At 40.5% G+C, this 18,718-nt stretch overlaps 1 protein-coding gene across 10 annotated transcripts in view; it reads right to left on the bottom strand.

Moving 5' to 3' along the window:
* Nucleotides 1-240: 240 nt before the first annotated feature.
* The window catches only part of enah (ENAH actin regulator), a 131,517-nt gene continuing 113,039 nt past the window's right edge, over nucleotides 241-18,718 (bottom strand). For 8 of the 10 annotated variants that reach the window (XM_036147096.1, XM_036147095.1, XM_036147093.1 and 5 more), the window contains 8 exons: nucleotides 15,348-15,673; nucleotides 14,854-14,987; nucleotides 14,234-14,282; nucleotides 13,547-13,598; nucleotides 12,756-12,822; nucleotides 7,202-7,286; nucleotides 5,619-5,676; nucleotides 241-4,379 (listed from right to left, as the gene is read on the bottom strand). In XM_036147096.1, the coding sequence (XP_036002989.1) occupies nucleotides 4,342-4,379; nucleotides 5,619-5,676; nucleotides 7,202-7,286; nucleotides 12,756-12,822; nucleotides 13,547-13,598; nucleotides 14,234-14,282; nucleotides 14,854-14,987; nucleotides 15,348-15,673 (809 nt within the window). In that variant the 3' untranslated portion in view covers nucleotides 241-4,341. The remainder of the gene's footprint in view (nucleotides 4,380-5,618; nucleotides 5,677-7,201; nucleotides 7,287-12,755; nucleotides 12,823-13,546; nucleotides 13,599-14,233; nucleotides 14,283-14,853; nucleotides 14,988-15,347; nucleotides 15,674-18,718) is intronic. The other 2 variants (XM_036147103.1, XM_036147094.1) reach the window with 1 other exon arrangement.

The raw sequence follows: 18,718 nt of genomic DNA, 5'->3' as shown, positions 1-18,718 counted from the left end.
AAACTTCCATTGGTAAGTGTGAGTAGTTTCTGCATCATGTTGGTTTTTGCAAACAGAAATACTTCCATAACAGCAAGAATTGTCTTAATTTTAGGTGTGGAAATAGTAGCTGACCGACTGCATAGCAACAGGCGGTAAAAAGGAAATTTATTGTTAAAGTTAGAGTTCCACACAGCCAGAGAAAACTGGACACTAGATCTTTTTCTGCCAGCTCAATAAAAGGACACTGTAACAACGATACAATGGAACATTTTTACAATATTTTCAATTTGCTATATCTTGACTCCAAGTTTAAAATCACATGCTTACCTGACACACAAAGTAGCTAAACACGAAACCATTCATTACCTTTTATTGCAACTTTTATTTTATTTGCTCAAACAAAACAGCTTGTTAGGAAGTAAGAAAAGACTGATTAACATGAGTAACAGTATGGTACAATGCAGACGAGAAAAGAATCCACCTATATGCAGCCAGGGTCATGTCCCACTTTCATTTTCCTCTGCAGAGAACTTGATTTACAGAGAAACTTCCTTCACATCGTTAATGTGGAGCACAGCTCAGAACTGGATTAGGTTTAAATGTAAAGATGCCGAACCAGTAACAGTCTTGGACATTTGAAGATGCCCATCATCTGCATTTCCAATCAGAAATTTAAGTTCATATAAAAACATTACACCAGAATGAAGTTAATTTCATGTTAACAGCTTGATTGTATCTCTGAACCGTAGGAAAAACAATTAACATATGTTTAAATTTCAACATTTTAGGTTAAAAATATCTTGGTGCAAAGGTGTTTTATTGGTGGGAAACGATACCAAACCTGACTTAACACTCCCTTTAACCGAGTCAGACCATGAAGACAACATATGAAGAAAACCATAACAGCCTCTACATACTACTTTTAAATCTTTGACATTAAATGCAACTTCGGAACAAGGCACAAACCACATCGCTTTACAAAGATTCTCCCTCCCCCCATCATAGCACTTCAACTGACACCCAAAACACCTTTGCTTTTAGGTCTCTTGACAGGATGATACAAAAATTAGAAAGGCGACTTTGTTGAGTGATGGTGTTTAGCAGGAGGCGACTGGCTTAAATCCTTTGGTGAGAGAGCCACGCTGCTGGCAACAGAGGCCCTAAATGACTGCTTTTAAGGGATGCTGGATTGCGTTGCCAGTTTTCGTCTTAAAGTGCAATCATTTCTGAGTAAATGTGCAGCTCAGGAAACCTGACGGCTGGCTGCTTTTATCAGAAAAAGGTGGATGTGAAGATGAGTTTGTATTAGTAACATATAGAGCCAGAACGTGCCTACTGGACAACATAGATAGTTGAATTAAAAGATGATGCTATCTGTTGGAGTAAAGTGACAACCGTTGCTTTTCGTCATGGCGCTTTCTGATCAGAGAGATGACCGAGTGTGATGTCTCATAGTTTGTAGCAAAGCTATGACATCAAAGCCCTTTAACAGAGTTGTGTTGAATGAGATCCAGGGGAGGTTTCCACCACTACAGGCAGACACTTAGGACCAAATACTTCCCTTGGCCATAAATTATAAAAGATGGGCAGGATTTTTTACGTATTCAAATTCTGATATACATACAACAGAGCCAACAGAACTCTTACAAGTAAAGATGCTCAGACAAATCAGCTGGTGACCAGAATATGTCTATGTTCAGCTTGTCTGACCCAGATCAGTGACAATCTGTTGGAAAGCCAAAAATCTGATTTTTTTCCCAGTCAGTAAATGGAGCACACCTACTTACTATTAGGTTGTGCTGGTAAAACTTTTGCAGAGAATATTGTTTGTCAGGGAAGAATAATCAAGTTTCGCTAGCTTGAGCATCAGTGAGACATTTAAGATAAAGTCAGAGGAAGCATAGAGATCTAATACAGTATTTAAACGTGCCTGCAGTTCATTCGGGCTGCGTTAGAGAGCGTAAGACTTTCAGCAGATAACAGGAAGGCTGTGTACAGCTAAAGTGCTCCATCATTTTTGGGTTTCACCTCCTAATGAAACAGGCTGGATTTAGAGATGTTGATAGCTTTTTATAAATCTCAAGCTAGGATCAGAAGCTACACTTTCTAGAATATTTACATTGACAATTTTACTTTGTGCTCTCTGGGTATGTTGCATCACCTCTGCACAGCAGGATATTGGGAAAATCCTATGCCTTCTAGCTGTTGAAGAGAAATCCAAACAGGATCAAACCAATATCAGCCTAATCAGTGCATCTCTAGTTCCAACAGTCTACTGTGGCTAATATATGCACACAGAGGCATTTCATTCCCTCATAAAATCAAATAGAAAATTTCAAGATTTATGGTTTTAGTTTCAGCTCTTAGGACCTAGTCTGCGTCTTTGTGTTGATTCATAATTTTACTGCCCAGATTCTTTGAGATGAATTGGACTCCTTTGTTCTTTGGTGTGTGGATTTTCACAGAAAACACGACTTGCTATTTTGTGCAGAATTTAAAGTCAAGATCAAAATGATGACAGAACAGCTGAAATACTAAAAAATTTGAGTTTTTTGAGTTTTAAGATTTCCCTACAGGTGCAACTGTAATGTGTTTCTTTGGTTACACTGCACTGGTGGAACTCCCTATTCAGGACCCAATTAGGACAAAACAGGAATACTGAGCTAGAACTTGGGCTTTAAATGGTTTGTCTGCTCTCTAACCGCTAATCTGTAATCCACAGCTTCAATGTTTAGACATCAGTCTCTAAACTTGTATCGCGTCCCTCTCAATTGATTGTACTTTGACTTTTTAGCTAAATAAACAATGTAGAACTGAAAAAAGCCTTTTATAGATATAAAGGAATAGGAAATGCAGTTTCTCCTCTGATGAATTTAACAGCAGCAGAAAGTAAAGGCAAGAAAGAAACAAGAGACACATTATTAGTAAGCACTAGAGAAAGAATAAATGGCACATTCGTGTCCCTGCATGGACACCATCTGGTACACATGTGGGCTGAATGGTGAACGTTTCTGAAGTACTATGTTATTGATGTCTTATAGTAAAAAAATGTGAATTATCTACAAAAAATGCAGCTAAAGATATTGGATTTGATAGAAAAAAGGCTAAAAACAAAGGAGTATAGCCATTTCAGAATTAAGTATGGTTTACAGTGCTGCTCTGATAGTTTTCCACAACAGATTTCATTTCAGAAGGATGCTTCAAACCTGTGGTGACGTTGGGATGGTGAGAGTGGGGCTTGGGGCTAATGCTACACTTATTGCTCGTCATGAAACTTGAGACAGTTCATGCAGTTTCGTGGCAGACTTGTGATCCTCACTGTATTAGAGTGAAAAAAAAAAAAAAAAAAAAACGACCTTACACGACTCCAACAGAGCACCCAAGTATGACGAATGGAGAGAAGGGTGCCTGCATGAATGACTCTAACCCTATAACACAAATCTTGGAGAAGAGCTACAATGGAGGGCACCTCCCCTCCGAGTCTCATCCGCCTGCCATTGATTGTTACAGAGAAATAAATGAGTAGAAAACTTCAGACAATACAACAAATCAGGTTAGGAGTCCACCAACGAACAGACAGACATGAGGGTGTCCTGTTAAAAAACGGGATTATTGAGCTACGAGATATGGCCGTACTATAGATCTACACCAAAACAGACGTGGTTGATAGATACTTTCTCTCTAAATAACTCTCTCTTTGTTTTGTACATATTCAGGTTAAAATAGCATTTGAGGAAGACTAGCTTTACAGTGTCCTGCAGAGGTGGACTATAGCAGAGACTGGCAGTCCCTCATACGCGCTCACACACACTCACACACATGCGCTACCCCAATGGCATTATGGGAAAAAGTTCTTTAGTTCTGTCCCAGCCTTCTTCCTGTCTCCAAGCTCTCTCAACCAAGCATCTGATAGGAGTTCTGATTCTGAACATCAGCTGTTACCACAGCATCAGTGAGGAGTTCTGTGTTGTATATAGGTGCCATTGTTACTGTGGGACAAAAAGAGAAACCGTGTTTGCATAAAGACAGTCACTTCTCTGGCAGACTGCCCTGTCCTCCAGGAGGTGATACCCTTGGCAGGCGGGTGGGGCGAGGCTTAGGGGTGAGAGGGGGCAGCAGGAACTGCTGAGAGGATTCTGTAAGTTACAGCTTCCCACTTTCACCCTGCACACTGCTGTTCCATCTGACACCGCTCCGCACCAAATTCAGTCCTTTCTGTGGGATAATATGATTGTTGTCATAGTCACCATCTCCACTTTTTCTGTTTGCTCTGGCGTTAAATTGTCTTGTCATAAATGGCCTGTGATTGGCTTTCTGGTCACATGGGTGTAGGTGTTGAGAAAAGGGAGCATGGATCCTCTACGCAGTGCTGGACTTGCCCAGCTCCTCCCTGATTGCTGCACACAAAAAAAAGAAAAGAAATGGACACAGGGATCAGACTTTGATGATTTTAAGTCAGGTCTTACTATTTCTGGGTAAATTAGGTTGCAGCATGTAATCTACATAGCAGGACATATTTATCTTCTACTCTGGGTCCCTTACAGATGGTTCACCTCTTGACTTGATGCAACCAGCTGGGTTTCATTAGATACCTTTATTTTTTACCAATTTGAATAATAAACTGAACTTGACTGCATTGTTTGATAACTCAGATCAAATTGTAATGTATGTCATCGCCTTTAATTCAGTTTGTATGACTGGACTGAATTGACTATAGTTTGTAGCCTGAATGGATTGATTGGCTGCAGTGACAGTGAGAAGGTCTCCAGACTATAAGGCTGTAGAATCAGTGCATTCATGTAGTTTGGATTTCAAGGGGCCTTGATGGAGTTCTAAATCAAAGTATTTCAGTACACCAAGATTTAGATTGTAGCAGAAGAGGAATCAATATTTGGTTTCTAAAACCTCAAGTATTGTATGCAGTACTATGCAAATTATTGTGGTAGGTAAAGTAAAATTAGGGAGGTCCCCATCAGATCCCTCGTGTTGTCTTGGGATCCCAATACAAACCTTTTTTATAAGATTGGTCTCAGGAGTCTCTAACCAAACTGATGTTGGTTAAAGCCTTAGTTTTTTTCAGCTACTCACCATGTTTAAGCGGTATATGATCTGCATATTCGTGTGTGTGTGACTGTGACTCTAGTATAAAGTGCTTTGGGGGGCTGGTATGCCTAAGAAAAGTGCTATACAAATTCAGTCCATTTAAAAGACTTTTTAGCACAATCAGGGCTGGGATATGTAAATAAAGACATGCAGCTCAGAGAGCTTGAGTACCTCAGCTGCTGCGGATTCCTTCAAAAGTTACAAAAACCAGGCCTGCTGCAGCTCAGTGAGACGTGCTGCACCAGGCCTGACGTGTGTCACAAAATCTTGAGAACACAAGTCCTATTTTCAGTTTTAAAAGTATGAACCGACATAATCTACCAGAGCTGATGTCAACACATGACTAACTGTATGTTTTTGAAATGAGGGTATGCACGTTATTTCACTTCCTGTTTTCAACATATGTTTAAATAAAGATCACTTCTGAAAATAGGAGGAAAGAAGAATAGAAGAAATTAAAGTAACGGCATGATTTTGTTCCGTGTTTGACAGGGCAACATGAAAATCCACCGTTGGATTCCTGAGATACTTACCATCAATAAGCTCTTCTTTTAGTTTTGACAGCTCTTTTCTCATTTCATCAAGAATGTCCTAAGAAGATAAAAAGAAAAAGAAAGTCACATTTCCTTGAACAAAGACAAATGTTTGCAAAGCTCAGTGACATTACAAGCAGTTTAAATTTATTAGGTAGCTTCTATTTCTAACTTTTTACCTGCAGTCACATGCTGTTAGGAGATGGACTTTAGATTTAGGGTCTAACACCAATCCATAACCAGCTGTCAGAGATAGTATAGGGGACTCAACGGTATTAGGAATGTCATGTTTGATCTTTCAACTCTTCGCTCAGTGAATGAGAAAACGGGCATAGCAATGAGTGTGGCAGGGGATTCTGCTGGGTGTCAGCCTGCCAGTCTCACTGCAGGGACGAGCCGTGCTGACAGATAGGCAGGACTCAGAGACTTGACTTATCTAACCGACTCATTCAGAGAGGTCAGAGGGAGGAGCCCTCCCCCTTCAGTCCAACTTTGAATGAAACTGCCTCAATGCAGGCAAACCAAGCAGAGAAAATGTTTGTGATGGATAGTTTAAAGGGTGAGTTTGGCTTTTTAAGTGAGGTTTGTTCGACAGCACAGGAGTTTGCAAAAAAGTAAAAAAAAAAAAAATAAAATAAAAAAAAAAAATAAAAAAAAAATTGAGAAGTGGGTCACACTGTTTTATCCATTTTTAACTAATTAAAACAACTAAAATGTTTGTCTTAGAGGAGTTTTTGGACATGAGCAAATGCCTGGGTGTATAGCTCCATTTGAGACGATAGTTGATGACTTATCTGGTGCCTTTTACTGGGTGAGCTTTGTGCACGAGGCAGAATTAGAAATGGCAACAAATTCTTATTATTGTTGTATGGTCCAAGATTACATCCAATCCTTCTACATCAAGTTTATCTTTCCATACTTGTGTTACTCTATGGAACTTCATTAAATTTAAAGTATCACTTTAACACATTATAAACCTGAGATATGGCTTTGTTTTGTGGCTCAGGAGATCGTGCCATCAGTATTGAAAAAGACCAATATGTTTTTTAGTGTGTCGTCAGCCAAACAATTTCTGTGGTGTGATGCTAAAGTAGTGATGGCAGAGACTGCGTCTATATCAACCTATCTGGATAGCCCCAGATCAGCTGACCAGGTGGAGCAGCTCATTGTGACTCCCACAGAATAATTTCCAAACAGTACCGAGATTTAGGAGAGCACAGGAATATACCATGTTTGTTTGCTGTTGTACAAGAGATAGGTCAAGGTTAACTTTATTTATACAGCACATGTAAAAACAACCATTTTGTACCAAAGTGTTTCAAAGTCAAACAATTCTATAAGTCATCCAGGTAAGGCTGGACAGGAAATAGGGTTGAGAGAGAGGGGTGGGGTGGACATGTGGCAAGGGCCCAAGGCCTGTGACTTGAACCCAGGTTGACTGCATCGAGGACTGAGGCCTCCATAAATGTTGAGCGCACTACCACACTGCCACCGCGCCCAGAAAGGCATCTTTTTTTTTTTTTTTTTTTTTACACTTGGTCAAACCCCCAAACATTTTAGGGATGTTAAAAATGGTTTCTTACCTGTTTCAGTCGGTCATAATCAACAGATTCTGTTGGCACACCATTGGCACTTAAGGATGCAGTAGGTGTCGGGGTGGATTTGGGTCTGTCAAACAAGAAAAGACCACGAAGAAGCTTAGTGAAAAGAACAACAAGAGCAAGAACCGACAGGATGATCACAACACAACTCTTGTGTCATTGAAAGATACTATCCACTGGTGTATAGATTTTTTTTCACCCACAAATGTACTCCACCAAACACCAAACTGGGTAATGAAGTATGGATTTCCAATGTATGGTTTCACAAACACAAAAAAACAATTCTACTCTGTTTGTATGTAGCCCATTTGTCTTGATGAAATCATGAGAATCGAGCTGATCAGCTGGCATTAGCACAACGTTACGGTGGATGAGTGACTTTCAACAGATCTTGATATTTCATTCTGCCCTGTCCGTCTTCACAACCCATTTCTTTGTTTTACTGTTGCCAACTGTTCTGTAATCATGGAAATGTTCTCATTTAAGTCTCAATCCTTTAGCTGCAGCAGTAAACATCTCTGTAGGAGGAATTCAGTTAAAACCAGGTGAATAGCAAAGGATGTACTAAAGATAATGTCCGTATGTCTAATGGGTGGTAATCAGAAACACGCTTCTTTATAATAATCATTTGCAAAGAAAAAAGTGACCATGACATGTTGCTCTGATGACAAAATTGTATTGACTTAACTGAGTTTGAATGACTTTACAGAAAAAACAACAACTAGCAGCTTGCTAGTTAAATTACTTTGACTGTACATTTACTGGGCCGAACCTGCAACTATGACAGAACCTTCAAACTGATACTTGTCTGTTTCAGCATCAAATGGAAAATAAATGCACAAGCACCATTTGAATGAATAATTTAAAAAAGGAAATTTGCTAAAGAATTTTCCAAACTATGGCAATGTAACCGGAGAGAAAGCCTGCTTAAAAACATGCACACACACTGGGGTAGACATGCAAGAAAGCACACGCTGAATTAAAACCCAGGTGGTTATGAACCTAGACCGAAGCAGCCATTTCAACAGCTTTACACATCAAATTTTATATGCTAAGAAAGGAATGGGCACTTTCGGCTGTTATTTTCTCATAAAAGCTACATCTGGTGTTCTGTTTTGCTGTGACATCTTCCTGGGGAGGGGTGGGGTGGCATCGGGCAAGCTGTTGAAGGAGCTACTACTGCCAATTCTACTTTTCTCTCACACCTGGATCAGTGCTTCTATGTTCCTTTTGTGGTCTGGTCTGTCCGCCCAAACCCCCAGTAGGTTGTGGCAGATGATCATTCACACTGAACCAGGATCTCCTGGAGGTTTATCTCTGTTAAAGGGGAGTTTTTCTCTCCACTGTTGCTACATGCATGCTTGGTATGAAGGATTGCTGCAAAGTCAAACAGCAAAATGCCAGCAACTGTCCACTGTGGCTCGACGCTCATCCAGGAGGAGGGAACGCTGCAAGTCAATGACTCGATGCAACCTGCTGGGTTTCCTTAGAAAACCTTTTAACCAATTTAAATATTAAAGGGAAGGCTCTGCAGTGAAGGCTCTGCAGCTAAAGCCGGGCGTACACTGTACAAGTTTTTCAGTCGTGGTACTTATATACATCTCAAACTGTGCGACGGAACCGCGGGGTTTAAAAAGTTCACCGCTCACGATCTGTGCGGTGCGACGCTCGGACGAGACCGGACTGCTCACACTGTACGTCGTGTCCCCTCTGGGACCGCTCGCTGTGGTGGCAGAGGCAGGCGAGCGACGGTAGGTGACAGGGACCCAGAGCAGGGGGTCGAGCCCAGCTCTGGCGAGGCCCGCAGGAGGCACCGGGCGTCGGGGGAACGGAGGGGAGAGAGAGAGGAGGGACGAGACGCATCGGCGGCCGCGCGGCACGGCAGGTCGCCTGGCCCGCACCCACCCACATTTTAGATCAGCGCGTTATAGATTGTGGTAACTTGTAAATGTCCCTTTTTTAACTATGGCCAATCAAAACTCCTGAAAAGTGCAACCCTAAAGTTATTGCAAATGTCGAATTTTTCTCACAAGTTGCAAGTATTTGAAGAGGACGTTAATGATAGTTTGTGTTTATTCTGTGTAACCCAATAAAACTGTACATGTAGTTGTTTACAGTTTATAATACATGTAGAGGAAATTTGCTACTTTTACATCTCAGCTTTTATTTTTGTTTTGCAATCTTTCAGTTTTTAAGTCCTTTCGGGAGCTGAAAAAAGTGTTTTAATAGAAGAAAAAGACAAGAAGACCTTTGTTGTCTCTTTGCTCTTAATAAGGGATCTGTCAGTGTGTTACTTTAAAGGCCAGAACACATACTAAATAAAATACTTGTTTTTTTCCCCTCACAAATTACTAGACTGGATGAAATTTGCTAGGCCAAGCCCAGAAAAGTAAAGAGGATGTCAGCGATTACGCCGAGCCTGTCCTTGCTCTTTACTCACTCAAAGAACAGCCAATCAGTTTAAAGAGAGGAAGTGTGACAGGAGGAAAGAAAAGGAAATGAGCCTAGCAGCAGGTCATTAAGAAGCTGAAAACACTGAAACGATGTTTGTAGCGCTTCTGTGGTGAAGGTAAGATCCATATACATCCAGAGCTCCACAAGTTACACACTACAACTTCAATAATGTTAAACAGAAATACTGCATGGTAGGAACTTTGAGTGGGAGAAAGTTTGTACCTTTTAGTCACCTCATAAATAGGTAATAGGCTACACATTTTGTAGTGGTCCCTTGTCTGACTCATTTTAAACAACCCCAGCTGGAATCCAGACCACCCATCTTGTGTTCCCTTCTTGTGCATACACTTACACAGGCAGCCTTATCTGTGAACGCCGGCAGTATTTGCTCTGGCTCTACAAAGATAATAGCACGCCAAGTCTACGCTGTGCTGGGCGGACACTCTTTTTAATGATAGCGAGGGTGTACAGTATGTGACGCACACATATAGATTTCCCTCTATTGGAGCAAAAAATAAAAAATTATGTTTGGCTAAAAACAGGCTCAACAGCATGCAGACACAACGACCAGATGATGTTTGAATTTCATCATCAGGAAAAGCCACACAAAGCTGCTCCCTGCAGGCTGGTGGATTAAAAAGGAACACACAGAAACACAATTTGTCCCAAACATTTTTCCAAGCATTTAACAATGGTTCTTCGTTATAAAGAAGAAAAAAAAAACATGTCCACCACAGCAAACCTGGATTAAAAGAAAGGGCTTGACTGGAAGAAAAGGTTTCTGAAAATCCTCAGAGCCTTGTCTCTCTACCTGTAGGAGGAATCTGCTCCCATGGGATTTCTCCACGGAGACTCTCGTCTGTGTGAGCAGCAGAGACAGACTTTACTTGTTAAAGCTCAGGATCTACCTGGAAGTTCACAGCCTGGTGAGGCTTCTGCATGAGACCCACTAGATCTCAAGCTTGTTCCACAAACTCCTGTAAGGCTACCATAAAATAACTATCTTTATAATAAGGCCACAGAAATGTTGGGGAAGGTATAACAAAGATAAGAACATCTAGTCCTCATCAAGATTTAAAATCAACCAAATATATACTCAGATAAACAACAACAAGCTGTCATCTCACTTGAGTCACTGTTAAACAATGTAACTTTTAGAACTATCTTCAGCAACATTATTTTAAATAGACATCCACTTTATGACCTTCTTGGGTTGTTCACATGGTTGTTTAGGAATGTTTTCCCATGGTTCTCTCTGACATCATTTTACTCAGATTGTTGTCTGAACTTCTACTGGACCACAGCAGTACCTTGATTCTTATCCTTTTTCAGCCATTTTGTTGCAGATTTGATGCTATGTTTAGGATCACTGACCTGCTGATGAATCGATGTCAGAGCCAAGATTCCCCTATCAGATGAGGAATTCTGATCCCACCACTCTCAATGTTGCACTTAGTTATAAACTCACATCTGTGACTATCCTCCTCAGGCCCTTAGGGCTATATTAACCAACCTAGTAAAACTCTCACCATTTTTCCAGAACAATCCTTACATACTGTGCACTGTTTATCATGTCTAGATCCTTTTAAAAATTGTTTTCTGACAGACAGCAGTGACTTCAGGTTGCCCAGGTATTGTGGCTGGAAAAATCCCAAATCATTACCCCTCCCCTTCCACTCTAAAACAGTTGGTATGAGGCATATGGGCTGAGATGATGTGTATGGTTTTTCACCAAACAGCGCTGCTATTCGGCCTACCATTTCCACACTGGTCTCATCATTCCATAGGACATTGTTTCAGAAGTCCTATGGACTGTGTCACATTAATTCAGTATCTTTGCACACTCAAATCAAGCTGCCTTAGCCTTTTTATAACAGAATATGACACACTTGTTTGGTCTTCTTCTCATTGTAGCCGTCATTTTACTGACACCTGCAGAGAGACATGTGACTCTTGTGTTTTACTGTCATTTTTAACATATTACGAGCAGCTTGAACTTGCTGGGACATTCTCATCCGGAATGTATACTGTTGTCTTTAATGTTTTCCACCATTATAAGATGTTTTAAATCATAAAACTGTAAAAGTTAAAATTGTGTGGACATGTTCCATATAGTAGTGAAATTTTTCTGAATGAAGTGCTTATTCTAAAGAATCTGCAAAGTTCTGCTTTTGATTAGGTGCTCATCCTGGTCACTAATTGAGCGTATTTGATTAGAACCAGCTGACTCTTTTTACCCTCTGGATTCATGTGGCAGCAGCAGCGGACTTTTCACACACTCATTTTTATCTTATTTTTACAAATCTGTAAATATCAGCACAGTGGCCATGTGAGTAACCAGATTGCAGTTACTATTTATTTTAATAATCTTGCAGATATTTGCTGTTGAGATCCTAATAAAAACTATAAAAAAGAGTTTACAACGCCAGTGCACTCTAGAGGTTTTAATCAGTCGGTTTTAGTTTTGACCTCATTTGTTTTTTCATAACCATTTGTTCAAGTTTTCTTTTTGATGGCTATCATCTAAGACATATTTAGAGAGGTTCAGAATTCAATGACATTTTTAATAGCCTTTTTTGAAAATATTTTCTTGCACTGGGTTAATGAAGCCTAATCAGAAGTTTGAAAAAAGTGTAAAATGTCAGAGTTTCAGATAGAATGTATTCATATGTAGTAATGACAAGTATTTCTGAGCCAATGTCTATATCGTTGTCTGTTAAAACCGCAGGTTAGATGAAGAAACCTTGTATCGTTTCATTCTCATTCACACACTTCTTAGGATGTCACAACATAACACTTAACAGGTAGTTTGATGAAGATCTACTGTGCACATATAGACAAAACAAGTTTTAGTAATGTTAGGCAGGACTGTACGGCCCAGGAAGTGCATCGTGCTAAAGCTAGCTGATGCTAATAGCTTCATATGGAGCCTTTGATCGAAACCAACCAACATATTTTGTAAAGGTTTTCAAAGCATCTGAGCCAGATTTGAAAATGTAATGTATTTCAAAGTGAACAATATACCAAAGAAGACTAAATGAGATGATCACAGTCTCTACTGAGGAGAGGGGTGAAACTGTACCTTCCAATCACTGGAGATTTGCTACCATTCATGGTGTTTGTTCTTTCCCACGGTTTCCTGGGCATGTCTGGACAACAACAAAAACACAAAAATAATAGAAACTAAGCTTCTCTTACTAATTTATTTTCTCAAAACAGATTCATTAAAACTAAGATCTGAAACTTGCACTGAGAAATCAGCTGGTGACCCAAACAGTACAATTTTAGACTTGAGAACAGCAAGTTTGAAACGGTAACAGGTTTGTGAGGGAAAAAAAAAAAAATCCATCTTTTCTCCACACTGCACCACACTAAAAAAATACTGGGCCGGAGACACTCAGCCCTTCTCCTCCCTGCAGCCGCTCACCTGACCCAAACAATGAGGTGCTGCTGGAAGTTTGCTAATGTGTCACGAAGAAAACATGCAACCCTCTTTAGAGACAAAATTGTTCGGGGAAACTTTGCCAGACAGACACAAGGAAAATTAAATGCTGAATAATGCTACATGCTAAGCTAACAGTATGGCACAGATGTTTGAGAGCAACATCCGTGCGTCAGTAGAGCTCCTGTATCTGCAACAGTGAAGTTGTAATCCTCACAGCCAACAGAAGGTAATGTTGCTCCAACCCCCGGCCATTACTTCTCCGTTTAGTTTTAATAGTATTTTAGATGCAAAGGTCTTTAAAACTAAATTTAGCCAGTTTTCTGGGGGAAACCCTGGAATCCATCAGAAGTAATATGATCAAGCCAAACTTGGACTCCCTACAACAAGTCTTCCTCAGCTGATGTCAGCGGCCTTCCTCTGACACTTACCTGGTGTGCTACAGGCAGACACTTTCGGGGTTGTGTTAATCTCACCCTCCTCCTGTAAGACAGACAGAAAAAAAAATAATCTGATAAATCTGGCCTTTAAACCACAGATTTATGTGATATTTTATTAAGACCCTCAACGTAAAAAAAAAAAATCCAAAACTTGATATAGCATAGCATCTACAGGAATCAACCAACCAAGCTTGTGAAATTGAATGCCCATGGAAATAATTTAAACAGTAAGGCATCCGTTGTTTATCAGAACACCTCAGGCTGTAAATGTCACAAACAGTATATGGTTTTGGATAATCCATAACTAAGGTGTGCACTCAATGTTTAGAAACATCTGTAACAGAGAAGATGTCAAGTATGCTACAGAGGAGAAAGGAAATATTAATAAAGCTTTACTGTCATTATTGAATTTTTAATCTTTCCACAGCTTTTTGACAGCGGCATGTTGCTCACATTCTTAGTAGGGAAAAATACCATCACAAAGATGAAACACTGCGTGACTGAGAAGTAATTTCAGACAAGAATGGAAAGAATGTAGAGCTTGGCCCCACTGAGGAAACCATGGCTAACAGAAGGGCTTTTGTGTGAATCAGGAGTGAGAAGAAAAAAAGCCCTGAATTTTGATAATCTATTACAATTTTAAGCAAATCAGATGTAAAGCAAGTTAATAACACTTACTGATCTCTGATCAGGTTCTGGTGAGGAGCCCTTCTCTGCGATTCTTCTCCTGCAGGACGTAATTCCCAGGGAAATGGAGGACAATGTTAGCAATGTTAGTTAAAATTGAGTTGTTTAAATCAGCAACTATTTTTCCTGGACCCAACTATGTTTTTAAAATAAATAAAAAATCTGAGTAAGAGTTGCACAAGATATCACAAATATATAATCATCACTACATCATTGTGTGCAATATTCATATCTTGAAAGACCGTTAGGAGTGCAACAGTTATTGGCTAATATATTTCAGCTCTCATGAACCTGAATGTTTCATGCTAGTGTAATAATTAGGCAGTTGGAGTCAAGGCAGCTGATGCTCACACCAGACACAATGACCCTGGCCAAAATACTAAAGGTCACAGAGTGATGGAAGCACAGATGAGAAAGAAAGCAAAGACTAGACCTATATTGCAACCAATATCGCCATCACAACGTTTATCAATATTATCGCTGTCATGTGATTGTCTAATTTTGTGCTGCCTTGATCTGGGTCTAATTGGTGTTGCCACAAATGTGTCACATTAAATTAGATCAGCTCATTGGAATAACAAAGTTCAAACAGACTAGATCCAACAATGTACCTTCTGGCCAGTAAGGCGCTCATCTCCTCCATAAGTCCTCCCCCTCCTGGTAAAGGCCCGTTACCTCTGGTCTCAGTTTTGGCCCCTGCCGCCCCTGACAAGGCTGCTGCCAGAGCTGCCCCTGCATCGTCACTCTGTGGAGCAAAAAACAGCTCACTGGTGACTTCATTGCTGATTTAATTTAACTGGTGAGCCCCCATCTTGTTAAAATGCATAGTTGATTTCTGTTTTTTGTTATGTAGCACAGAAAAACAGTCATGGAGCATTTGGCAGGCACCGTCAGTGTTCCGAGCCCGAGATGAGTTGGGACAGATGGTGACTGCGTGTGTGTGTGAGACCATGCATGAATACTGCATGAATGCCTAAATGAATCAGTGATAGTAATTGGGTGACATTCAGTACAATGCGCCTTGGTGACAGGAGCTGCAAACCAGTGATGCAACAGTGATAGTTCAGGTAACGGCGAGAACATGAACTTTAAATGAGCTGCTCACCCTTGGCACTTTGCGCAGCTTGGCTCCAGCGAGGGCGGCGGCCAGGCCAGAGAGGGGGCGGTCCTCTGCAGGAGAAAAGAGTCCGGCAGGAAGGGGTGGTGCCGGGGGAGGTAGTGGGGCTCCAGGAGGAGGAGGTGGACCTGGTGGAGGAGGTGGCGTCCCGCCTGGAGTCAGGGTGGGAGGGAGAGGAGGAGGTGGTGGTGGAGGAGGGTGGCCAGCCGGGGTGGTGGGGGTGGCGGCTGGAGAGGTCACAGTGGAGCCGGGTGGCAGGGGGGGAGGTGGGGGAGGGGTGGGGGTGGTCAGCGCTGGGGTCTGAGTCACGTCTGCTGGAGGGAGGGAATGATGGATGGGGGAGGGGTGAAGACATGAAGAAAAGAAGAAAATCAGGTTCAAAGTGTCATTTTTCAGGACACCCACAGAATGCTGCTTTTACTTCATTATCTGCATTTGATTTCACATCTGTAGACTGACTTTTTCATCTTTTTTACATTTGACCCTTTAAGTATTACACAATCTACAGCACATGCTAAAAGCTGTGCAGCATTAAACTATTGCTCCACTCCAATAAAGATTTGTTGTAGAAACCTTGGAACTTCAGTGGAGTGTGTTTTTTCACAATGGAGGATATTATTAGAAAGGAGGTTCACATACATGGTCATTATGGTTTTAAGGGATATTTAATCATTTTGACTAAAAACTATGACTGAGTGTTTTCTGGCTTGTAGCTTGTGATGAAGTTGTGATGAAGAAATCAATAAAATACCGTAAAAAACTTAAAAAAATATTGTCGGAAGGATTTGATTGCTGTAAAGCCAATAAGTATTTTTGCACTGATTATTTGGAATGGTCCATGTAATTTTCAACATGCCTTTTTTTAAAACAAAATGTAAATGCAAAGGTTTTTAATTAATTTAGATTGTTTTACTATCTTCTTAATGGTGGCTATATTGTTTTATATCTGAAAGACTGCTTGGTTGAATGAAAAAAATACATCTGCCAGTGCTATGAATCATTTTGGCCGTAATTGTATGTCAATTTGTCTTGTCCTAAAGCTAAAGGTCTTTATTTCCTGAACACCAAGACATAATGCAGTCAAAATAAGTCCAGAAATGAGTCAAAGGAGAAAACATCAAGTTTCAATCTGTGCGACTTGATCTTTATCGGATCTGAATACAATGGCAATCAGCAGAAACAATCCCAACGACAAATGGGGGCGGGGGTAGGGGTGGTTGGGGGTTTGAAGATGATCGTAAATCAGGATTTTGGTACAGGCTTGATTTTTGAGGACATCAGCAGCAGCACACAAGCAGAGCAGTTTCACCGATGGAGATAAGATGTGAAAGGAAGGTGGGTGTGAAGAACTAAATGCAATCATGCAGCCAACATGGCACAGACCTCAACCAGATAATAAAAGGTCAGTTTAGAGGAAATGCCAAATAAACATTTTATGCAGGTGTTCAGGTCAGTGGTCCTTAGTAATATTCTACACTCATTTGGTTCACAGCTCTGTGAAACTGCAGGTTTGACTTTTAGGAATCTGGCAGAGAGGTAAACTAAAGGTTGTGGTTTTATTAATGAGACAATGAGAGCTTATAGCTTCTAGAGCAGGGGTCACCAACATGGTGACGCGGACACCAAGTAGCTCCCCCGAGGACCACATGTACTGCCACGATCCTGTTCTTAAAAAAAAAAAAAGCCGAATCCACCAGTGAGCTGCATCTAAAACTTTATTTTATTCAGTTACTCTTCCTATTTATTCACACGGGCATTTATGTAGATTTAAAAATGACCATCTATAAAAGAACGAAAAATGTGTTTATTTTACATAAAGTTAAGGTGAACTTTGACTCTTCTAGGTCAAAGGTCAGTACTGGTAGCCCTTTGTATGACAACACCAATGAAGTAGTTCTCAATATCTAAAAGGTTGGGGACCCCTGGTCTAGAGCAACCGTAGCAGCATTGATGCAAGCAAACTTGTATGATGGATTTAAAAAGTTCTCACTTCTGTAAATAGTTTTTAACAATAAATAAATAATTCCTACATGTTTGGCAGGGACAACTGATTCTTAATTATCCTTCTGCTGTCTCCTGCATTGTATTAAATACATTAAGACAGAGTGGTATGCTGGGTGTTGATTTATGGTGCATTCCGTTTCCCTTGGAAATCAGATGTTAAACATAGAAACAAATTTAAGCATATTCTAGTAGCAAATCAAAAGCCAGTGGGATTTCTAAGTGATTGTGCTAAATGCAAATGTATTTTACTACCATGGCTGTATGTCTTCCATTACTACACTCCAGTATAAATTACTGGAACAAATCACGTGTTGAAATCATGCGTTTTGACTAGAATGTCCAGAATGAACACAACATGAATGCACATATTATAAATGACACCATTTGTCATCGTATCGAAGCAAACATTATCATGCAGTATTAGCGTGCAGTAAAGATGGATTAGGGCAACATGAAACGGGAGGACATGCCATGTTTCTGTTGCTTTTATTTATTCACAGTGAAAATTACACAATGATTGATGAGCCTCATTAGAACTTCCTGTGCTTTAATAAACAAATATACGACACTAAGCAAATAATTTAACAAAACACAGAAACACATACACGATCATAGCAATGCATTATGACCGAACACAATGCTTTCCTCTTTTTAATGAATAAACGTGGATGGAAGGTGACCGTGTTGAACTGTGATCAACGCTAATCCAGCATCTCAGTGTCCCATCAGCGTTGCCACTGGCACTGGGAAAACGTCCTCTGAGAAACAGCTAGCGGATGGAGGTCAGTGGGCTACTGCTGTGTTACCATAAAAACTGCCTACTTCTGCTTTAAATCCCATATTCAGTTAAACATCTATGGAAGCCTGTTTATTTAATGAGCCAGTTTAAGGCCAAATTCAGTTTCCGGTCATATTCACAGTCCAAGTTGCTCACAAAAACATTGATTTAGTTTTGGTCTTGGTTATGTTTACAGTCTGATTTGACTGACTGCACACAGACGCACAGAAGAATCCAATCAGGGTCAGTGAAATGTCAAATCACAGAAGCAGCCCAGTGGTGAGACTAATGAGAAATGAACTGATGATGGAAAAAACAAACGAGTGACTGAGAAATAGAGGAAGGTGTAGGCTTTCCACAACAGTCAGTGATGTGCTCAAACACAATTGGACCAGTCAGACATTGCAAAGCTAAACAAGACATTTGATATTCAGTGAACAGATAGCCGGGTCCTTCAGCAGCAAGCACACAGACATACACAGAGACGAGAAGTTAGGAGGTGATGGAGCAACAGCGACTGCCGTACAAACCAGATTAAACCATTTTGTGGGTTGCCTTGCAAAAGTATTTATACCAC

Source organism: Fundulus heteroclitus, chromosome 15 (assembly GCF_011125445.2).
Source record: "Fundulus heteroclitus isolate FHET01 chromosome 15, MU-UCD_Fhet_4.1, whole genome shotgun sequence".
NCBI classification, from domain to species: Eukaryota; Metazoa; Chordata; class Actinopteri; order Cyprinodontiformes; family Fundulidae; genus Fundulus; species Fundulus heteroclitus.
The sequence above is the reverse complement of the archived record's forward strand: the minus strand, read 5'-3'. Positions and strand labels throughout refer to the sequence as shown.